Here is a 25,015-nt window from a genome sequence, read left to right on the forward strand (position 1 = left end):
TCATAAATTGACAAAAATTGAAAAACATACAAAACCGAAATTTAATCTTCCCTACTACAACTGACATTTCATCGTTATATATATGCACCATATACATTAAAGGAACAACGCCAACCGCGATAGGATACTCTTGTTAGTTATATTGTATGATACTAGTAAAAACCGCACATCTCTTTCATTTCCTAAAAAAACATATAATTAAATCGTGTAAATATTATTATAACAAAAAAATTCTGCATTTGATAAATGTTGATAAAGATAGAAATCAGAAAATTATATAGTATATTGTAATTTCTTGATTGGTCTGTCTCATCCCATTGAAATTGAGACCACCTAATAATAAAGCACACATTAAGACAGTTAGAAGAGGCCGGGAGTGTGTCTCGGCATAGCGCCTCCGACGCTCAAGTCAGAGCTAAAGTTGCTGCTGAAAAATAATATATTGAATAAATGAATTAGACACCCAAACCTCGTATTTATAGGAGAATACATGGGCATGTGATGAACCTTCTATCTTGGTTGGAGATGAGCCAGAGAGTTTGGGCTTGACCTTAATGAGCTCATCCATGGGGTATCATTATTAATGAAATAAATCTCTTATTCTTTGAGTCCCAATTGAGATTTCATATTTTTTTGTTTTCAAGAAAACTCCCAAAGATTCAAGCTCCAAGACGTTTTTAGGGTTCATAAGCTAGAAGGATGAAATCACCCCCAATTTCAATTCAAGCACACATTTACTCACACCCTCTTATTAATTTCTTGTGATCACATTCAAAGCTCCGTCTTTAAATTTTAATTAATTTTCAATATAACGCATTGGAACGATTATAAATTCCACCCCATGGCAGAAAATTGTTCAAGGGGGTGTGTGTTTTGCCTATAATATTTTTCCATCTTTTAGTAAAAAAATTTGAAATAATAAAACTATTATATTTTGCACACCTAAAAGTATTATCTCGACTTTCCCCACTCGATTCTTAACTCCTGGTTACCCCCTTGCCTCCGAAAAGAGATGAGACACCCGGCTGATTCTTCATATATTTCGGCGTAAATCATGGATTTTGTGTGATGAGTTACTCCATTTCTTCTCTGGCATGGAAAGTAAGAAAAACACAACTTTAATGCAAGCTTTCAGGACCCATGCAGATGCACCTATGAGTAAACTGAGGAATTCACAGCTAATTTTCCAGCACTTATAAAAACATGTTTTTACGTTAATACAAGTCTTCAACAGCTGCTCCCTAAGAATCTATCTTTCCATGGTTGTGCATAAAAACACCTTGATGTAATGATCCTAATGATAGGGAAGAAGACTCGACTATTTGCATAAAACCAAGCACCCCGTCCATCCACACGATTAAACCTAGGAACTCATTATTATATGTAAAATACATTTGGGGCGGCTATGAGGATACTAGACGAGGAGAAAAACTCTATAAAAAAATTTTTGGTGGATATACTTTATATTAACTGGAGATGAACATTTGCCAAGTCTAAGTATGTATGAGCATTTGAAGGCTCAGAAGTCATAGCCTTTATTATTGCAAAAATTCAAAGGCTGGATTTCCTAGAAGTTCCGCAGCAGGCTTTGCGCCTCTGAAATTTGAATCTTGGAGACAAGTGCTAATATCATCAACTGAGAAGGGGATGCTGCAAAAACAAAGAAATTTAATTAATTCAGGCATTTTTTTTTTTATGTTTTTAACAAAGCTTTCCTAGTTACCTTGAATTGTCATCCTACAAGGAGGAGTTGATATCAGCTTCATTGGACTCCTCTGTCATTTGTATCTTCATACTGGAAATTACCTGTGAGAATCAATGCAAAGCGGGAAATACACTTGTCGAAGTGATCAGAGTAATCAATATTTAAATCATGGTCAACTACGTTTAGATATATGAAAAAAAATTAAAAACTAAAGAAGAATAAGGTGGATGAAACTTACATCTGGAGATACACTACGTGTGTTATAGTTTTCATCCAAATAAAGCCTACAGATTCTATAAAGCTGTTTGATGCTTAGTACCTGTAAAAAGAAGATGACGAATAAATAAACTTCTCATGCGAATGTAGATTCTCATTTACAAAATACAGAAGGGAAGCATGACAAGGGAAAAATATAAATGAAGACAAACAACAGAGACTGATAATAGATCCAAAATAAAGACGATGAAAGAAAAAGGAACCCAAACATCGAGACAGACTCACAGGGCTGAGATCAGTTGTGACATCGTCACAAGTTAATCTAGATTTCTGGTGCATGACCTGAGCATGAATTTAGATGTTTAGTCCAACAGCCAACTATTCTTAGAAAACATTTTTCAGTAAGTGAAGATATTGCAACAATGTTAGGTCATTCAAAGAAGAGTTAAAGTTAACAGCCAAAGGACAAGAGATCGTACCAGAAATCCTACAGCCTGCTGTACATGTTTTAATTCATCTCGTGATGAGCCTGCATACTGTAACATGAGGCCTAATTATGCAATCTAAAGATGAATTCATAAATATTCAAGGGACTTCCAGAAAGAAAGTCTAGCAATGAAACTTTTATCCTGGTATTTGAAGATACACAGTGATATGAACCATATGAAATATTTAACATTGGATCACAGGGTCTCATGTGGTATACGTTAATCCATGAGAATCCCTTGCAGACTTCATTTGATTCAAAAGCATAAATGGTCCCAGTATACACTATCAGGCATGTCATATAAGGAGATAATACCATGTGACTTGAACTAGTCAGCAATGAAAGTAAGGCCTAACTATACCAGTCAAACAGTCGAAAGTCTTGTCTTACCTCTCCTTGTGCATGCCCACGCTATAGTTCTAGCTCAGCTAAGCCTGCTTTTATATATTCCCCATTGCTAAATGAGAAGCACTCCCTGCGGAGGAGAAGGCTGCAGAAACAAGTGAAGAAATCAACATGAGTAAATCCAGTGGCATATAACAACAGAACGCTATCAGGAAATGAATAAGAACTACCTATTAAAAAGCTGCACATTTATAGAAGAAAAAATTTGGGAGAAGATTTTCTGGGCAAGTACTGGAGCAACCTGAAACAACAAATTCCATAAGATAAAGAGCAGACATCTCACAACAATTTAAAGTCATGTCTACTTACAAAGTTCTCTTTCAGCATACTCAAAAGACTATTTAGGCTCTCAATGACGCTTTGCCGATGACTTATTCAAGAACTGCTGTTGAATGATCGATTAGAAGATCGAAAAGAGTTTCCTCTCGATGTTATGGATGTCTGAATGTGTTACATTGAAATTCGGAAAACCAGTCATCAGCACACGCAAAGAGAAATTGTACCAAATAAAAATTCTTGTCAAGCAGACAGAGGTCATGAAAAAAAAGAAATGAGCAAATGATCCTAGAGGAATATTCTTGATAGTTTTCGGAAAATGACTCAATTTCTAATCCAAACAGCATTTTCAAATTGATTTCTATTTTTCTCAAAGACAAGAAGCAAGTCTGTCGTAAAGATGAACATGTTTTCACTCTCCCGTGGACAAGAGATAGTTATCTATACATGGAAGGAGGTTTAACAAAAAATAAAAATACAAGTAAAAGCTCCTGGGCAGCAATGTTATTGTCCGATTTCACGCGGTAATATTAACCGTCACTTATTCGATCAGCATTTTAAAACAAATTTTATTATCCAAAACTTCGGATAATACGACAGGAGAAGTTACATATTCACGTGAATGACAAAGGTGGCTAAAATAAAACATCTCACCCATGTTCCACAAGCAAGGGCGTGAAAATCTGCAGAAAGTAATCCCCGTGGGTAAACAATTCATACGAAATTGTTTCCCAAACAGAAGAAGATGCTTCAACCCGGATGCACAAAGAAACTAGAGAAGCCAATTCATTCATAATATAGTCTCGAATGATTCCATAGATCTTTTCCACATAAGCAGTCAACTGCTGCTTTAAAAGCAAGGCTGGATACTTGGCCTCAACTTGGGACACCCCATCAAGTCCACCTATTGAAAGGTTGGCAGAAGTAGACGACCGAAAACACTGAAATGTTACCAAACCATCTCTGCTAGCCTTTTGGTGCGTAACCATATTTTGGTAAGAAAAATTTTAAGAGCAGATATCTTTCTCCAACATTTTTTCTGGAAAGGGATATTCAATGATAATGCTGAAGATCTTTATACCTGGGCCATCCTTCCGAAAAATGACGTAGGCTGAGGTGATTTTCTTGGAGTCGAACTTGTAGCTTTTATTGTTTGCTGGAGTAAAAAAAGTTGTGTAGATGTGTTGGAAAGTAAGTAAGCCATATGATCATTGTTTGCCTGGTCCTGAATCAAGATATAAAATAACCAATATTCACTAGTTCAGCAGTAAAACAAAATGATGTTGTCCTACTTCGATCCACAATAACAAGGCATTTGAATCAATTGGTGGAGCAGGACACTGTTGAGACATTTTAGCAGGACACAGGAACGAGATCGTTTAATACCACTCAGACTCAGTTTTGATTCAAAACCCAGCTGATGTCTGGACAAAAATGTTCCAATTTTAAACCTTTGAAAAACTCATCTATTCACAATGCCATTACAAGATTACTGTTTCTCTATAATTTTTCTACCGAACCTTGTACTGTTTCGCTTTCCTCATAAAATCATTATGTTCCATCTCTTCATAAATAATAATATCCAAACTACGCTTCAAAACAATCTGCGTAATTACTTTCAAAAAAATTTATTTGAAAGACCAACTAAATTTCTTCATCAAATTCTCAAATTTAAAATAAAATAATGGAAAGCAGAATGCTTATAGAGCGTTCAAATTTTCAATTAAAAATTAGCTGTTCAATGGTGGAGATTGCAGTTAGAATCAGCATACCAAATCAATAATATGTCTGAATAGGATACCTCTATTTCAGAACCTACATACTGAATGAGTCGATCAAATACACTAGTTCTTTCAGCTTCAAAGGATTTCCAGTGGATGAGACGTTTTAAAATTGTAAAAGCAGCAACTAGTTTTGCTTCAATGAACCAAAAATTTTCTGCAATGCACCTGAAGAGAGCAGCTACATTTTCCTGGGAAAACATTTCACAAATTATAAATCAACTTGTCCAAACGTCGTTACGTGAACTCGATACACCAATCATTGACAAGGGAGGACAAAAATACCTAAGACTACCAACATGAACATTTGAAAACAACTGCTTGCAAAAGAAACTGGTGTCACTCGAATCCAAGAACTATATCCCGGGAAACCAACTACGGACATGAAAACATACAAGTTCAAGCAGGTCAATACCTAAATTCATATTCCGTGGTTTTGAACTAAAAAGTGCATGACAGATTAATTCTAAGCTCTACAAAACTTCTTTTTGAAGCACAGATGAAGATGCTTTACCTAGAACATCAGATTTTGTCAAACCTGGAGGTTATGCTTCTTTGCATGCCCACTCATTTCAAGTAGAGCATGTACTGAAGCAGTTAAAAGAGAAAACAGGAACAAAAAGAAGATAGCTAACACAATAACATACACATTGCTTTTCGATGTTGGATCTCCTCGTCTTATTATCAAATTCACTCCCAAATTTCTTGGTGGGTGATGGACTTTGGGGTTCCTGTATTAATTTCTAACCATGACAGTTGTTGTAACATTATGTCTTATCTACCAAAATGTACGAACAAGAGGTACTATTTGTACAGTTCACTTACATGTATACCGTTCCCCACAGGCTGCAAAATGAAAGCATAAAGGTGAGAACCAACCCACAGTAAATTCAACAGAACAAGAGAGATGTTCTTGAGCCAGATGTCCAGAAATTTTCCCAGTTGGAGAATTTGTCAAATCTTGCTGTTGGAGAATATGGTCTTCAATTTTTATAACTGAAAGTTTCTCTTCTAGCCTATATAATTTTTAAGCAATGGCTGTCATAAGTCGGGTCAATAAAAGTGAAGGAAATGAATCCGGGGTCAGGGACATTCAGAAATTAATTTTATAAAATGGCAATAAATGCCAAAAAAATTGAGAAGCTACTAAATAACAACCTTTGCATTACAGGCTATAACCGAATCCTGCCTCCAAATTTTGCTTTAGTCATTCCTCACAAATCTTGCTTGTTTTCTAAAACCTTTTCTCTGTTTCGTCTATCTTGTTTTCCAGTGAAATAACTAAAGACTGCATAAACAATTAAGAGTATCCAACTACCCACTAGAAGTTGCAAAAATGATACCACCAGGGCATAATACCTGATCTCATGAATTCACCTTCAGCTTATCATTTTCACCGTTAGCTTATTAACCAGTTCATGATCAAACACGGGGACATCTTGTAGAACAGGACAGGCTCAGCCACCATCTCTGCCACTTCCAGTTCCTTGACATAAAATTCTTAAGTTTCCAGAAATGCAATTTCATTTCCTCTAAAGCAGATTGTAATTTTTCAGTTTCCTGATTTTTGGCTTCCAATGTCAGCCTAACAAGAACAGATTCAAAATCTCGGGTCATGAGGTAAAAGATCATCGTCTTCCTCTCTCATGATCATATCACGTAAGGAAAAAGATGCAATAGCCAAACCAAACTTCCACATGAAGAATATATGAATTTCAAATGTAATAAAAAACAAAACCATTACCCTCATCCGTCTCTCCAACTGCAATCTCCAGGTTAGAACTTTTGAATGCTCCATAAAAGTATGTAATACAAATCAAACTTTAAAATTTAGAGCTAGCTCAAAAAAAGTTCAAATTTATGTTCAAAGTTTTTTGAACTCGAGCTTGATAATGGGTTTATAATAAATTTTTTTGGTTTGGTATCAACAACTTTTTAGCATTATCTATTTCAAATTTTTGGAAAGATCAATGGCGGTGTTCTTTTAATGGAACCAAGCATGTAATGATGTTAAACTCTATTTCATCAATAGAATAAGAGTAAATTTAAACTCATGACACCTGGAGATCTGCTTTTGATTTAGACTGGTTCTTCTTCATAATTTTTCCAAAAATTTTAACAGTACAATCTACGCTTAATCAATTAGAGGAAGGAGATATTACTGTTTCATCTCAATAACACCATAATCAAGGAGTCTAACACCTAAAGAAATCCATTTAAAGTATTAATGAAAACTAAGTCCGAATAAGACATTTCTGTATTTAGCTTCTCTTTTTATTAACAATTCCAAGCCACAGTAAACACAAGTTCTTCATTTGTAAGATTTGCACATTAATTAAAATTAACTAACAAGTGCACATTCTCAACAATTCTTGGAAACACACAACAAACTTGGGTATGACATGCAGCAATTTGTAAGGCGATACCATTAGATAAGTCTCACCAATTTAAGCTTGCACAGTTCTCTACGAGCAATTCTTGCTCTCTAGGCACATTTGAGTACCAATTGCTGCAATCTTCAACCGGCAGCGACCCAAGTATCCTCGCCAAGGACTCTGGAATCAGTGTCATCACAGAGGGCCCACTAATTAGCAAACGACGGTTTAAGACCATACAATGAACAAAAATTTCTGGTTCACAGAAAAAGACAAATTACACTGATAAATAAACAGAAGTTTGACCGTTGGAAAATATATCAGCTCAGTTTACCGATACTTTTAATATTCTGAAAATTATTAAAAGCTGTGTATATTTCATAGTTTTATATCAAGAGTAAATCAATACTAACTTCTCCCCAAATTCCCTGTTTTGTTCATGAACATCAAGGCAGACATTGGCGAGCTAAAAATATAGCTCTGCTCTGGACTGAAATTTTAAAATATAAATTTTTTAATATTTTAAATCGATCTAACTGGACTAATATCATATTATTTCAAAATTATACAAAATTTACATATATATTTTTTAAAAAAATATTGGGTCACCCTCACTTTAACCAGGGTAAATAACCACGTGACTCCACCTCTGAAGGCAGAGGGAATGGAAAATAACTCTAATTTCTTATTTTCTAGTTGTTATGGGTACAAGTACGGTAAATTTTGTAAAATAAATACCAACTATTTATTAAAGAAATAACGTTTTCAAGTGTATTTGAATCGCATGTGAAGATATCATTTTCTCAAATAAATAGTTGATCGAAATTAAAAAAACAAAATATCCAAGCACGAACCTGAACCTAATCTTTTTGGGACGAGTACGAGATTAACCACCCGGATATTGGGTTGAGTATGAGTATTAAATTTAATATCCAAACATGTACGTGTAGGACAACGAGTTCTATTGAACCCTAGATATTATTAGTTCGGGGATAATTAGTCTTATTATCCCTACCTTGATTATTATTTTTTAGTTCAATGGCTTTAATGCTAGGAAAACATTCCTCTTTTCTAAGTTCTAAAATTTTCACCTTCCCAGACTCGAATTATTTTGTTTAATCGTTAAACTATTTTGTTTAATTTGTTAACAATACTGTTTAATATTTGGTAAATTTATTAGTTAATTAGAGATGTCAAAAAAAAAATTGAAATAATTTTGATGGGTTTGACGACTTTGTGATAATATGAGTTAAGATTTAAATCATCTTAAACAAGTCAGGTGGTCCTGACCCCTATAAGAAAAGCTAGCAGTAGATCTGGTATAATGCACACCGATCTTCCAAGGACCTGACTCCGGTTGTTTCAGATACAAACCGGTCTGTTTATATGTGTGTAACCCGATATGTTCTCATGCATCTATATTACCATAATCGATTACCAAATTACTAAAGAAAATATTATCAGGTTATGTTTGGATTGATGAATTTCAAATGAAGTCATGTGTACTTGTGTTGTTTATAGAAGTGGATTATAAATATTCAAAACCATAATCGTTTATACATACATTAAGATGAATTTCATTTCATACTAGTTCATTGAAATACTTCTACTTTGTTAGTGACGTTAAATAAACACGTGGAGATTTGACAAAAAAACTATAATCAATTATTCAGCCTCTCCCAAATGCCCAGAATTCTTCCAAAATCTATTTGAAAACAGTTTACAGAAAACTGTCACTTTCCAAATACTCCAACAATCCATAATTTGATGATTAAAAAAATATTTGTTCTAGTTTTGGGTTTGCATTGGACGCTCCTTACAATTTGCAGGCATAGTCACTTAATTTAATTTCCAGGCATTAAAATACAATGAATGTAATAGCATTCTGCTGATATATTAAATTGAAACACCAGCAAATAATTATCACACCACAGCTCCCATTTTTTGCTTAAAATGGATGGACACCTAAGTATTATAACAGGTGATATCAACAGATATGATCTCCTGCAATTTTATCTGATATTGTAAAACCAACCTTGTGCAACCGTTTTCCAAGAAAGATTATATTTTCCTTTTTTCCTGCAAAATGGAAAATCATGTTCATGCATGGTTGTCTATGGTCTAAATTTAATTATACTAATATTGCTATCCTCCAACGATATTCTGACGTGTGGCATGCAGTCTCATGGATCTATTCATGAAAAATAATATTTTTAAGTATAAAATGTAATGTTTTTTCGTGAATCACTCGTGAGATGGTCTTATCAATATTTGTGTAGTCATTTTCACTTGTTCCAAAAAATAAATATCCATAAAAAAAATCATGGGATACACTTGTCACTTAGGAAGAGAATGAATCTTCTTTCTCAAACGACCAAAAATATTCAGATTTTCAAATAGATTGTTATAGAATTTAAGTTATATTGTTGGTATAGTTCTCACATTTTATTGTTTTTTTTTTTTTTGATAACTCTCACATTTTATTGTGGCTATGATATAAAATTTGTCGACACCTCCAAAATAATATTTAATAGAATTAGGCTCCATTTTTCATACAAAAACGTGAACATCTGAAATATGGGGTCCCTTTTCACGAGTTACTTTTGACACAATACAATTGAAAATGATTCGAGCAAGCAAATAAATAAAATTAGAGTCTTTTATATAAAATAAAAATCAAACATCATATAACAGATTAAATTAAATTAAATTACCTCGACGGAGGAGAATGATGCGAAATCGAAACCGAAATCGAAAAGTATATAAAAAAAGTATTTATATTTAAATTCATATAAAAAATATTGCCGATGTTTGCTCACGATCTCTAGCTAGCTTGTCCGAGCTCTGCCGATAGAGGGGCTAGTTGCCTAAGACAAACCTTTTGAAGGACTACTTCTGCTGGTGTCGGTATGTGCCTGCAGGTGGAGCGCATCTGAACTAATATTTGTCATTCAAAATGAAAGATTTTGCGTGGACCACTTTTTCAAGCGTCTACCCAAGAAAATAAAGATGCAAAGGGTTAATTTCATTAGTTCAAAGTTTTTTTCTAAAAGAAATTGCATTTGCACTTTTTTTGCGAAAATTGTAAATTAATGGTTTTTAAAACCATATATTTGTTGAAAATCAGACATAAAACTCTTTGTAGATATGGCAAATATGTTTAATTTTTTTTTAAAAAGAAGAGGGATAAATAAAAGATTATTGATTTTATAAAGGGAGTGTTGTCCTTCTTTGGGATTTGCTCCTTTTCCTAATAATGGTTTTCACTTTTCATGTGCCTAGATGGATTTAAATTCCTCTACTTGTGATTTTGCATGTCCCTCACGCATGTCTTATAAATAGCAGCATGTGTCTCCATACTCTTTTTTGTCTTCATTTTCAACACAATAATTGACCTTGAATAAATCTCGAGAGGCCACAATTATTGTTCAACAAAGAGGAAAGAAAGAAAAGAAAAAGAAAGTGGAAGGATGGGCAGTTCTCACACCAAAGACCAGTGCAACCCGAGTGAAAAGGTGGTGGAAAGTTTGAAAAACAAAGTGAGGCTTCTCCAAGGGGAGATCAACGAGATGATGAGCATTAGAGAGAGTGAATACCGATCTTACGAGAGCAAATCGATCTTTTTCGAGCTCAAGCAAGCGGAGTGGAAGAGGGATAGGAGAAGACTGAAAGCGGAGCTGAAGAGACTGAGAATGGCTTGTGAAGAAAAGGAAGAGATGAGGTTGGAATGCATGGGAAACAAGGGTGATGAATGTGAGAGTGGTTGGCAAATGGGGAGGGATGAAACTGTGGAGAAATGGAAACAGCTCTATCTTGCAGTCAAGATTGAGCTTGATGATCTTATCCAGAGGACTCGTAGAGGTAATATTACTTGGAATGAATGATTTTGCAGCAAATCTAGTTCCCATATTTTTACTTACACTGTCCCAAATACAATTAAAATAACACTGATATTGCTCAAAATACACAGCTGAATCAAAAAACTTCCTCGACTTATCTACGTTCTTGTTTTCTGATTAGAAGAAAGAATGGGTTGGAAAACAGAGGAAGAAGACATGTTGACGGAGTTGAAGAAGGAACTTAGATCCCAAGAAGAGAAAATTGAGATTCTACAAGCAAAGCTAATATCAATGGAGGATCAAGAATCCATGAGGGAGAGGGAGATGGACATACTAAGACAGAGCTTGAGAATTATGAGGCACAAGAAGATAGCAACCACCTCGGCCAGAGGTCAATCGAGAGATTCAGACATATGAAAATGTGCTATTCTGTGCTAATCAAAAGTTAATTTTCTTGATATTGCCTTAATTGTTCTGTTAAGGTCTCTTGTTCAGGTTATTTTGCCACTAAATCGTTTTTTACTTGTGCACCTCCGCAAGTCGGACCAAGAATTCAAGATATTGAGTATCCGCAGAAGAATATAAATTCTCTTAGATGTTATCTTCTGTTAGCTTCATTTTTTTAGATTAATTTGTCAAAAAAAAATAAAAATTAATTGGAAAATATATTTAGTTGAATATATATTTTGATTGTTGAAAATATTATTAAGATAAAAAGGTATTATCTTGGTTGATAAGAGAAGATAATACGCAATAGTTTGAAAGAGTTTGTCAGTCTCAGATATTATGGAGTTCTCTATATATTAGACTTCCTATTCATTTTGACGATTTCCGAGATTGGCCATGTGTGGTTGAGGGAGATGGATGAGATTTTAATGTCAAATATTTTAGAGCTGATTTGTTATTAGTTGCTTTCATGTACGATATTCATTCAAATATTTTTTGAGAGAAGAAGGTGAGTTCTCAAGAGTGAGCTATATTTCTTGCATAGAGCATATTTTATGTAATGAGCTTGTCAGGTTAGTTGGGCGTGAAATTAACGAGCCAAAACGAATCTGTTCATTCCGCATTGCATTAAACATCGTCACTTTTATTATTCTGTTGTGAGAGATTTTCTATTGTTGAATGTGCACAAGGATTCACTCACTGATGATTCATTCCTCGAGAGACGAAAGTTGATAAATAGCTAATTCGACGTAGCTAGCCTCTCTAGAAGGGGGATTAAGGAACGAGAAAACTAAGAAATATATATGAATGAATACAAGTGTAAGTTTATTTCCTATTTATATCATCAACAGTTACAACTAGCTAGTATAACTGTTATTCCCATGAGCTATTTTAACATCCCTATAAAACTAGTGATGCCTTCTTTTTCTTTGGCATCATCCTCTCGCTCCACAATTGTATCAAATGTGACGTTATCGGAAGAGAACAATCTGCATGTTATCGGATCGAGTTCAAATTGGTGGATATTGAAGACGAATGATATTCGTTAATTGAATTCTACTGAATATATTCGTCATAGAGACACCATTAGAAAATAGAGAATATTTTATTTGAATAAGTTCTTGTACGATTGAAAATACTTATATTTTGTGGATTTGTTTGATAGATGGGTGTGGCCTCATGTATGTATGTTGGTTAGACCAAAGAACATTAAAATTGTCTGTGTTTTTATTTTTTCTCTGGTTTTATTATTTTTTAATTGGGCCGATCATGAAAAATAAACAAAATTAGAGAAATCGGATGATAAATTTTAAAACAATAAGTTCAAAAATATAAAAACAATGGCATTAAGTTGCATGAAACATAGATTTAGTCAATTATTGATCCACGTTTCACTTTCTTGTCAAGTATTCTGAATGATTTTTTGAGTTTCCCCACGTTTCAGAAGTTAAGAACATTGATTGGATGTGATATTTATATTTATTTTTGTGTAATATCTATTTTGTTATAAATAGTAAAAAATATAAAGACGAGCGAATGAATTGTAATATTTTATTCATCATTTGAGATCTCTATTTATAGACTATATTTACAGAGTTTGAATAATTGATAACATGAAAAAATATAAATTTATCTCAATAATCATCTACAATACTTTATCTAAAATATTCTCCCTTAAATGATTATCGACTCAACAAATTATTTCTAAGAGATATGGGGACGCAAATGTTGTCTCATTAAAACCTTGTCAGTAAAAATCAATGGGAAAAAACTGAACGAATGAAAAAAGTATAACAATAGATACTTAATATGATCTCAACCAACTAAGATTCTTCAATTGATGCATCCTTATCTTGTGCACCAATTTCTTGAATGTTGAAATTGACAACGTCTTTGTGAATGAGTCAGCTACATTGTCACTTGAGCGAATTTGATGGACGTCCATATCACTATTTTTTTGAAGCTCCTGTGTATAGAAGAACTTTGGTGAAATATGTTTTGTTATATCACCTTTGATATAACTTATTTTTAACTGTGCAATGCAAGCAGCATTATCTTCGAATATTATTGTCGGGCTATCTTTGTCGGAAACCCACACAATTCTTAAATATATTGTGTCATGGATCTCAACTACACATATTCCCGACTTGTTTCATGTATTGCAATGATCTCAGAGTGATTTGAAGACTGAGATGTTAATGATTGCTTCAGTGACTTTCATGAAATAGAATTGTCTCTTCATGTAAACACACAACCCATATGGGATTTATCTTTATATGGATCAGAAAGATATCAAGCACCTGCATATCCAACTAAATAAGACTTTGATTTTGTTGAATAAAATAATCTCATATCAGTTGTACCACGAAGTTAACGAAATATGTGTTTTACATCATTCCAATGTCTTCGGGTTGGACATAAGTTTATCTTGCTAAAATATTAACAAGAAATCTTATATTTGGGCGAGCACAATTTGCGAAATATGATAATGCCCCAATCGCACTTAAATATGGTATTTCTGGACCAACGATTTTTTCTCAATTTTCAAGTGGTCGAAAAAGATGTTTGTTGGCATCAAATGATCGAACAAACATTAAGATCAAGGGATCTTAATCTTATGTAAAGATTAAGATGAAAGAAATATTAATTGCCGATGCTGAACAAGTCCGAAGTCTAGATTTCAAATCAACCAAGACTTCTATATATATCAAGACATGAAAATCAAGATATCATTGAACCTTTTTATTTTTCTTTCAAAATAAAATTTGTATATTTCTTATGTCTGTTGTAATTCCATTCCAGCTACAATTAATAGCTAAACAAGATTCTCCTCCTCTACAAGAAGTTACTATGTAAATAATATGTTATATGTTTGAATAAAAAAACCAATACTTATTTCTCCTCTCATGTATTATTTTTAAAATTAAATTATTTTACTATATACACTGAGACAAGAAATGTTACAGGGTGATGCTAAGTGTTGTTGAAGGAACCTACGTCAGAAACTATCTGATGCGATTGTGTAGTTAGGCTGTGAGAATCAGTACACACACACACACACACACACACACACACACACACACATATATATATATATATATATATATATATATATATATATTCATGGTATATAGGTTCGTAGCTCTATATTTTGAGTGTGTCTAATGTGAGACCGTCTCACGGATCTTAATATGTGAGACGGATCAACTCTACCCATATTCACAATAAAAAGTAATACTCTTAGCATAAAAAGTAATACTTTTTCATGGATGACCCAAATAAAAGATCCGTCTCACAAATATGACCCGTGAGACCGTCTCACACAAGTTTTTGCCCTATACTTTTGGGCAATTTGATAAGTATAACAACATCCACAAAAAGAGGGCTAAAAGATGATTTTGCAAAATTTGAAATAAAATAGAGAGTTTAAACTACCTTTTAATGGATAAAATAGCGAAGTCTAAATGAGTAAGGTTTTGCCCATAAACCATCTTTATTTCTTAATACAAAATTATTAAGTATATATAGGGCATTTCCGTCAAATCGTGGCATAAAATTTATTGCCGTCTCATTGGCGGAAAATATTCATAACCCCACTGCTTTCAACCCCGGTTGCTTTGCTCATCTTCTCCCCTAAAAATTCTCTCCCCAATCAGCCCCCGCCTCCCAGATCTCCTCCGCCACACCCTCCCTGTTAATTCTGAAAAATTCCAACGGAATTTCTCGGTCTATTGGCGTAATTAGCTTGTATATATAAAACCTCCAATTCTCCAATTTTCAAAGCTTCGCACATGGCAGAGAATCGTTTACATTTTTTTCGACGAATTTCTCTGTTGAATCGTTAATTTTAATTGTATATTGCGCTGTATCATGACGTCATTGTCCACGTGGCCCGATAATTCAGCCTCCCTCACCGCACAATCGTCGTCAAATTTTCAGCCGCCGCAGAGACAGGTGACGTTCCCAGAGGGTCATTCCCAGCAATCGAATTCGAGACAAAGGTTCGAACTTTATGCCCTGATTTCACAACAATTTGGCATAATTCCTGTACGCATAGATGCGGAGTTTATTATATAAAGTCATTGTTTTCTGTGCTGAATTTTGTTCTAATTTTATAATTTCATTCTCGAATTGAGGTAAGCTCAATGTTGAGTGGCTGGTGTCGAGTTACGTGCACGTGTTCATAATTTTTAAGTACCTTATGCTGGATTCTTTTTTAAAGAAAAAAATGTTGTAAAATAGGCTTGCGTTAGCTTATGTTTAAACCTTTCATAAGTTAACTGTGATAGTTTGTTGAAATAGAATTGAGAGTTAGGTCAGATGTTCAAAGTTACTTTCATTTGCTTCTTGATTAGATTTTACTAAATAATATATATCACGTGTCACGTGAGAGATGTTTGTTAATTTTAATTTTATAAATGGAATGATGCTAATGTCGCATGAACATAAACACTGTGCGCTGAAATTCAAATTAACCTGCATTAATTTGGCGCCCGGCAATTAATGATAGGTTTTGTAAAATGAAATAGTTATTGGTTTTAGATTTTTGGATGACGACTTTTTATGCGTCTCGTTTCAGATTATGGTTTTCCTTTTTTCCATTTTTAGTTGTTCTTTATTTTATTAGTTATCGGGACAATCTCCTTAAATGCTACAATTTTATGTCCTTTTCGAAGGTGCCAAAACACGAATTAGCTGTATTTGATCAGTGATACACTGGTGTTACTTTCTATACGTGGTATATTTGGAGTTGGGTTTTATGTGACAATTTTTATATATGTTGATTTGAAAACAAAATGTGACGACCGTCTTACAGTTGTCCTTATTTTAATGCACATAGTTCTTGTTTTTCATCATTTTGGCCTTTCCTAAAATGTGATTGTCTTACATTACATAGATTTTGTTTATATAATCTGTTTTTATTCAGCTACCTTGTCTCTGATTAGATTAAATATTAATTTTCTGGATGAGCTATTCTAGGTTTTTATTTGGGATTTCTTTAGTCAAAATCTTATTACTGCTATTTTGTGATAAGTGATAACTATATGGTTACGAATTCTTATATTCTGTACAAAATAGAACAAATATTGTAAGACTTTGTGGCACGTGCTTGAATGGGAATGCTCATTGTATTTGACATGCTATGTTCATTTGCAGTAATGTATATAACTTATTAGCTCGAAGGGAGGTATCTCCTCGAACAAAACGGACTCCAAAAAGATTATGGGGCAAGGCATCAAGTCATACTGATTTCTCGGGAATCAAATGTGAAATAGCTAAAGATGCGAAACAGGAGCTTTTTTCATGGTATTATCTTGTTTTGTTTGTTTGTTTTGACTTTGATGTATCAGTGATTATCTTGTTTTAAAATCATTATCTGAACCCCAGGGCTGAGGCAGAGTCATTGTTACGTTTATCAGCCAGGTATTGCCCTCTACTACCTCCACCAAGGTCTACCATTGCAGCAGCCTTCAGTGCCGATGGAAAGACACTTGCTTCTACACAGTTAGTTTCTCCATTTCATTTTTTCTCTCTGTCTCTGTTGCATATTTTGTTTCCAAATTTAACTATATTTTTTAATGTTGCCATTGCTTTTAATGTTGGCAGTGGAGATCATACAGTTAAGATAATCGACTATCAAACTGGAAAATGCTTAAAGGTGTTGAGTGGTCATCGGAGGACACCTTGGGTGGTAAGTATACTGTTGTGAAATATGATCCAATAATGTTTGTGGGATAATGTTGTGGTTCTTTACTGAATAAAGTTATCGATGGAAGGGTGGAATGAAGTTCAAACTTTTATATTGACCTGTGCTTGGTGGTAAAAGTAGATTATTATTATCATCATCGTTATTATTTAATAGAATGGTTTATATTTTGAGCTATTCTTTGGCTCTAACTTGAACAAATGTTCATCATTTAATTTCTACAGGTGAGATTCCATCCACTCCATCCAGAAGTTCTTGCAAGTGGAAGTTTGGACCATGAAGTTCGATTATGGGATGCAAAATCTGCAGATTGTATTGGATCGCGCGACTTTTGTAATCCATAACCTTCAGAATAAAGAATAGTCTTTTTTCTATTTTGTTAATTTGAACACCGCTAATATAGCTTGTAAAATGTCCCTTCATTCAGATCGCCCAATAGCTTCAATTGCCTTCCATGCCCAAGGGGAAATTTTGGCTGTAGCTTCAGGTCGCAAGGTTAGAATTTCAGATTGTAGCAATTGGCCTCAGGTCTAAGCTTGAATGGCTATGATATGTTGACTTTGTTTTTGGGGCAGCTCTATATATGGCACTACAATAGTAGAGGGGAGGCTTCCTCGCCAAGGATTATACTGAGGACATGCCGTTCACTCCGTGCTGTGCACTTCCACCCACATGCTGCGCCATTTCTTCTTACTGCTGAGGTATTGATTCTGCCATTCTGGCATGCCTAGAAATTTTATTATGATTTTCGTAAGTCATATGATGTTGCTCTTTACAGGTCAATGATCTTGACTCATCAGACCCTTCAATGACGCTGGCAACTTCCCCTGGATACTTGCGCTACCCCCCTCCTACTATATATTTGGCAGATACTCACTCTTCTTATAGATCAAATTCTGGAAATGAACCACCAATTATGTCTATACCATTTTTGCTTTGGCCTTCAATTGGTCGACGTGACAGAATGTCACCTTCCCAGCAGAATAATGGGGATGCAAACCCTAATGCTTCACAACAGATGGTGGATTCTTCTGCCTCTGTGCGGCTTCTCACCTTTTCAACTCCTTCTGGACGGTATGAACTTGTATTGTCTCCGATCGAATCGAGTAGTTCGCCTGTGCGACAAGATGTGCAAAATAATTCCTTAACAAGGGAAATGGATGATGCTGTTTCTCAGCCTGCAGTGGATGCAATGGAGTCAGATATGCAGACCGAAGAGACAAGCAATCCTTTTTTTCCAATGGGTGACTCAGCATATTGGGAGATTCCATTTTTGCAAGGCTGGTTTATTGGTCAAACTCAAACTCAAGCTGGCCAACCTGCGTTGCTCCCACAAAATGGAGGCGCTAGTGAAGGTTTGTCTTCCTATAGTGCAATGGGGAACCCATCATCGATTGTTCCTCTGGTAATTCCAAACAATGTTGGCACGTCAAGGGTTTCTAGTAGATCAGGTTCACGCCACCAGTCCTCACGGTCTCGCACGATCCCATTAGTTGGATCTAGTGATGTTGCTGCTTTTAACGGTATTCCATCAGACCAGAGCAATTCACAACCTTTCATGAATCAAGTGCAATCCGAGGTAGCCATATCTCTAGCTGCAGCTGCAGCTGCCGAATTACCTTGCACAGTGAAACTTAGAATATGGTCTCATGATGTGAAAAATCCTTGCGCTCCTCTTGATACAAAACAATGTCTCTTAACGATTCCCCATGCTGTACTTTGTAGGTACGCATCACTTTACTAGTGGTAACTATAATTGTTGTTTCTTTGTAGTTTAATAATTGACTGTCAGTTTTATTAAATGAATCGACATCATTACGTTATTGAAGTTTTCGAGGACTTCTAGGACTTTAAATTCATGATGCCATGGTAAACTCAATATGTGAGCTATTAATTTTCATCACCATTTCTTGTGCCCTCTTTCATTCATGTCTCTTCTCTGCTTCTCTCCAAATGTTGACTTGTAAGATACATTCTTGTAGTGAAATGGGTGCACATTTTTCACCATGTGGAAGATTTTTAGCTGTCTGTGTGGCGTGTATCCTGCCAAACATGGAAGCGGATCCAGGGTTCCAAGGCCATGTTCGGCACGATGTAACAGAAGCTTCAACATCTCCAACTAGGCATCCAGTTTTAGCACACCAAGTTGTGTATGAGCTAAGGATTTATTCCCTTGAAGCAGCTGCGTGAGTCTCAAAATATCTACCTAGCCTCCAGCTTTCTAAAAGGTTACTCTTTTATTTAAACTGGTACTTTTTCTGCATATGTAGTTTTGGCTCAGTTCTAGCATCTCGAGCTATCAGAGCTGCTCATTGTTTGACTTCAATACAGGTTAGTTTTATTGCTGAAACTTTTCCACATTATATTATTTAAAGTTGCTATATTCAGCAACACATTATTTTGCATCTTGATCTGGAAATTGGTGGAGGTGTTTCAATTTATCTTTAAATTTTGGGCATTGTTGATTGTTTTAAACAACCTTTTATATAAAGGCATTTGTTATTCTTGTATTCGTAACTGATTCTGTGGACATTTCATACAAAGTTAGAAAATTGAAATGTTCCCCGAATAAAGGCATTTAAAACCATATTGTGATAATTAAGTGTGTTGATCATATTTATTTTTTTTTTATTTGGGTCTTTCGTATGCTGGTTGATGTTGTATTGGTAATGAAATGTACTAGTTGAAAGATTTGGATTGGTGAGGTGAATGAGAAAAAGGATATTTGTAGAGCAGATATATTTCATTTGTGCAGCAGAATGGCACTATATTATGTGGAACAGTGTACATAGCTATTTACCATCTATCATTTTGGCAAAAGATTTTGCTTCATATAGGAACATCATGTTGGTAGATTGATCCTTGGCCTGATGGTAGATATCCAATATAGCTTTGTCATGAAAATTGGAGTTACTGGGTATTGTGCTTTTTGAATATTGTTCAGAGTCTCAGACATCATAATTGTTTGCTTAGTTGCCAAATTGTTAATGTAAGTGTTAACAATTTGGACAATTGATTGCAAGTCTTTTTGCAATTGTAGTTCTCTCCTACATCAGAGCATCTGCTACTTGCCTACGGTCGGCGCCACAGTTCCCTTCTTAAAAGTGTTGTTATTGATGGAGATCAGACAATGCCAATTTATACTATCCTGGAGGTTAGATACGTGTGCATATTCTAATTTCTACTAATTCTGTGCATATGACCAGTTAATTATAATGTTCCCTGTTAACTGGGTGCTTATTCATTATAACTTCCTTGTTAATTCTTTTTGAAAAATCATTCCTATATTGGTGTAAAGTTGCTTCTTTGTTCTCTAAGTAATTACCAGTGAAAATATTTTGATATTAGAATGGAGAGATACCACGACTTTTGTCACTACATAAATAGTCTGAGAACCCTGGTCCCTGGCCAAAAGCCATTGAAGTACCTTGGCCCTAAGGTCACAGCTGATATGGTATCATCAATTCATGAACCATGATTTCAATTCTCCTTGGATGATGATAGAAATCCCAATTCCCCATGACAGTATCAGGAAACTGGGGCACGGGACTGTGAAGCTGAGACAGCTTCTGGTTGCACTTGATTATTTTTATTTGGCGGAGGCCGCGGAGGATGGGGTTGGGGGAAGAGGAGATGCATGGTTATTATCAGAAAAAATGAATGTTTGAGTGGCATATGTAGGAGTAATAACTTGGAAACTAATGCCTTTTGTTTATGATCTAAAATTGCTCAATTGTAGTGATTCACTTGTTGAGGTATACGGATTACGACGACTTGGTGATGAGAAACAGCGTGTATTGCATTTTTGTTTGAATACTATGTTCAGTTTAAGATATACAAAGTATTTGCAGAACGCTTTTGTGGTGCAATTGTTATTTATCTATATCTCTTACACACTGCTAAGAATCTAATTTTATCTTGCAGATCTATAGAATTTCCGATATGGAACTTGTGACGGTTCTTCCCAGTGCAGAAGATGAGGTTAATGTAGCCTGTTTCCATCCTGCAGTTGGTGGTGGCTTTGTATATGGAACCAAGGTAGGTTAAACAAGTGTGTCCACTTTTTGGTGTTTCAGATCTTGTTTAGTAGTCTCTAATGTTGGCTTTCTTTAAAATGTTGCAGGAAGGAAAGCTTAGGATTCTTCAGTGTGATATATCCCACGAATTTAACGGTGAAGTATCCTCCATTCCTGATTACAACATGTTTGAGGTATGAGAAGGTTTATTATTGCACTCCTTTGACTATTCTCCTGCTGTTTTTAAATATACGTCTCAATGAAATAAATGTACTACTCGTGGTGAACTAAGCTAAGGTTAATGAACGAGGGAGGATCGCTAAAAAAATTTAGTGGGTTGTGCTTTTAATCAGTAATTAATTGTCATATTATGATTATATAAGCATTCTTTCTTAATGATGATACAATCATACCTGCTCTTCAAACTTGACTTATCAAAGGAAAGCCTTGCTCGAGAATTGAGATGTAGGTGCATCTAGCCTTGTCTAACTTCATAATGGTTAATCACCCTTTGCAGCTTCCTCGGGATATTCTTCTAGCTTTACAGATATATCAATAAATGTTCTTATTGTGTGTAGTATTATATTCAAATGCTTACATCAACTTTTGGTTTCTTGGTTGAAGGTTCCGGCATATACAATAGGAGGCTGATTTTTGTTGAGTGAAAGCCTTAAACGGGCTATGCTCCTGGATTATGGTCAGTCTTTTACTTTTTTAAATATATGAACGTTGAATGCCATTCTCGTTTTGCTTTTCGTTATACTTGATGTCTATCCATAAGATGCATATATCCACAAACCTATCTGTCAGACACTCTATGAATCGAAATAAAAACAATGGTATCTGTGTTCGTATGTATTCTCTTAGAAATTGGGTTCCAGAAACTGAGCGATGCGACACAGACAATGCTTTATAAAAATATATTTGTTGTAAAATATATATATATATTGTTGTAAATATATATATATATATATATATATATATATATATATATATATATATATATAACATTTGAATAGTCAAGACAATTCATGAAGTGAAATTTGTGATTTATTCGTTCAATTCCGTTGCCACAAATTCATAGCCGCACATGGTATTTAGCATTAAAACACGAAACTTATTTTTCTCCAGGTAGGCTACTACCATCACTCGAGGTCTGACATTGCTAGTGTATCTGCAGCTCGATGTGCTACATCCGAATGGACAAGTGACACGCACATGCATGTACAGAAGTTGGGAATAGTTCGTTGCCATGTACAGATCTTTGCAGCTATCATCGCCAATACTGCTAACTTGCAAATAGGCACTTTCTAGTTCGATATTGCTTGAAAATATGAAGTAAATGTATTGCCTATATTTCCAGCTTCTGGTTACTGGTTGACCTAAAGCTACAGATCATCAAGAAATGTTGATCAGTTGAAAAATTACACAAAGTGTTTCGCTTTTCATTTCCATTAACTATAAACAGAACTTTTGAATTTCTTCTTTCTTCAGTCATAATATTTCACGATATGTTTCGCATCATTGACTATAAATAGAACTAACTGTTTGACTTTCTTCGTTTTTTTATCATGATATGAAGACATGTTTGGATACTCATGAGATTTTAGCCGTCAGTTTGAATATATATAAAGGCACAATCACATTTATTTCACAGGTACTTCCAGCCTAGCATACATAACTCAAGCAATCCATATGGAACTTACATGAGCTGTGGTTGTAAGGTAAGACCTCCATCGATAACAAATTGGTGCTGTATTATTATAGTCAATTTTTCTATGACGTGGTTCAATAAAAAATAGGCCTGATTATCGATGAGCCCGAAGACTCGTGCAGATAAATTTCCAATTCTGGAGCACAAAGTTAACTCAACTAGGTCTCATTAACAAGGTTTCCTTGACCAAACCTAAACATGCCGAATGCATATTGTTCGAGTAGACAATGTTGCTAAGATAGAAATTTTAATCAGTGTACCTCATCCTCTGTGGTTGGTTCTTTAACTGAACATTAATAAATGATGTCGATAAGAAAAGTTCGAGAGATTCACCTGCACTAGAGAGTGGAGAATTTCTGGCACTCAAGTTATAACAATCCTCTTCCTCTGACCAGTTTGCTATAGAAGTAGTGTGAATAAATTGAGGTGGATTTTTTATTGTTCTATTATGACCAATGTCAATAAAAAGCTTCATGACTGAAGAATGAAGTTTCTAATGGACGTATTTATCCGGGAGTTCTGCTCCTTGAAGCTAATAAATAAACTAGTAAAATCAACATGGAATCGCCATTTCTCTGGCTTCCCCTGGATCAAGCATGAATGAAGACGACAATCTTTCAAGTTCCCGAATGGAAAAGATCATGCAAACCATATGTCTTCCAAAACCTTCCATAGTTCTGCTCATGGAAGCATATGCATTTTTTTTATGACAAGGCTTGCCCTTTTCAACCAAATCCCTAATAAATTTCCTAATCTTCAACAGATTAATCGGCTCCCAGAAAGATTTGACGGTACCATTCCGAATAAATTCGAAGATTCAACTTGCTATGTTTTTAAGAAACTTGACAAACTTTAGATTGGTAAAGTTGTTTTTATCAGCAAATCCAGCAATATTTGAAGTGTGAAATGCGAATCATAGATCCTTTTGCAGCCATGGAGAGACAACAAAACAAGCCCATAAAAGAATCCAGCTTATGGGGACAAAAAAATTCCAAATTCAACGCAGACAGACCAATGAATCAGATACTGAAGGAATTACCCATTTGCTCAACACCAAAAAAAATCCTTTGAATCTATAGTTCGTAATGGTGAGTTTGAACAAACACCTGGAAAATAAAAAATTCCATTGTATTTTCATTTCACACACTAAATGCTAAGCCTGTCAGGCTATAAAACGAAATAGCCAATATGATATCAAAATCTCCTTACCAAATCAACAATCAAGCCAACATGACAACGAAAAAACTTTTTAATCCCAACTTCATTACGAACCAACGCATGGTATTTTCACAAATTTGTCTTACAAATAGAGTGAATAGTAATTAGTGATAAAAAGATAGGGATTCCATTGCATACACGACGCATCAGTTGATGTCTTCATCATCGAAGTCATCTTCGAAGGAATTGAAGAAGTCGGCGTCGGCGAGGCGGTGAAGATCCAGCGCGATAGGGCCTTCTCCGAAGAGATCTAGAGATGAATCAACATCGTCGACGTCCATCGCCACCGTCACGCCGCCGCTCTGATCCTCTGTCTCGTCGAAATAGTCCATCGCTTGAGTTTTCATGCCCTCCCTTCTAGCTTTCTATGAGCTGTTCGGTCTAGAATCTGTGAAGAGAGTGGTGAGAAATCCGAAATATTTGATTGGGCCTTTTGATGGGCTCAAATTCAATAGAAGAAGGCCCAATATAGCTTAATTAGGCTAAACCTGGACCAAGAAACAAAAACCAAAATTTTTGATGACGTAGATTTAGATTTTTTGAAAAAAATTTATGAGTATGCAATCATTTGATACATGTCAGATAAATTCTCGGACTGATGCAATCATTTGATACATGTCAGATAAATTCTCGGACTGATTTAACAGCTATATTAGCCAAATAAAGCATACTGAATACATCTGTTAGTTGCCACCGGGTTCTAACAAAACAAAACTTTTGCCTATTATAAAATTTTAGGTTATTGTATCACAATTGAGATGTTAGATTCAGAGTTTCTTTAAACGAAATTTGTGAAGCATAAGGTTAAAATTTTTATTATATTTTTAGT

General features: G+C 34.9%; 2 protein-coding genes and 1 pseudogene across 4 annotated transcripts; 2 read left to right on the forward strand and 1 right to left on the reverse strand.

Annotated features, from left to right (window-relative positions):
• Nucleotides 1-1,095: 1,095 nt before the first annotated feature.
• On the reverse strand, nt 1,096-7,704 carry LOC140815654 (myosin-14-like; annotated as a pseudogene).
• Nucleotides 7,705-10,536: 2,832 nt separating this feature from the next.
• LOC140814403 (uncharacterized) lies at nt 10,537-11,673 on the forward strand. Of its 2 annotated transcripts, none has more exons than XM_073173365.1 (2): nt 10,537-11,106; nt 11,269-11,673. In XM_073173365.1, exons 1-2 carry the CDS (start codon nt 10,716-10,718, stop codon nt 11,499-11,501), a joined length of 624 nt encoding a protein of 207 aa, XP_073029466.1. In that variant the 5' UTR covers nt 10,537-10,715; the 3' UTR covers nt 11,502-11,673. The 2 variants fall into 2 exon arrangements, with proteins under 2 accessions (XP_073029466.1, XP_073029465.1); XM_073173364.1 differs by having other exon boundaries at nt 10,556-11,106; nt 11,266-11,669.
• A 3,438-nt stretch (nt 11,674-15,111) lies between these two features.
• Nucleotides 15,112-23,126, forward strand: LOC140813566 (uncharacterized). 2 transcript variants are annotated; one of them, XM_073172133.1, is made up of 15 exons: nt 15,112-15,532; nt 16,689-16,838; nt 16,920-17,036; nt 17,139-17,223; nt 17,463-17,571; nt 17,666-17,733; nt 17,814-17,939; nt 18,017-18,963; nt 19,221-19,424; nt 19,509-19,569; nt 20,279-20,392; nt 21,163-21,276; nt 21,362-21,448; nt 21,879-21,951; nt 22,386-23,126. In XM_073172133.1, exons 1-14 carry the CDS (start codon nt 15,402-15,404, stop codon nt 21,903-21,905), a joined length of 2,340 nt encoding a protein of 779 aa, XP_073028234.1. In that variant the 5' UTR covers nt 15,112-15,401; the 3' UTR covers nt 21,906-21,951; nt 22,386-23,126. The 2 variants fall into 2 exon arrangements, with proteins under 2 accessions (XP_073028234.1, XP_073028235.1); XM_073172134.1 differs by having other exon boundaries at nt 22,435-23,126.
• Nucleotides 23,127-25,015: the final 1,889 nt, after the last annotated feature.

Source organism: Primulina eburnea, chromosome 15 (assembly GCF_022965805.1).
Source record: "Primulina eburnea isolate SZY01 chromosome 15, ASM2296580v1, whole genome shotgun sequence".
NCBI lineage: Eukaryota > Viridiplantae > Streptophyta > Magnoliopsida > Lamiales > Gesneriaceae > Primulina > Primulina eburnea.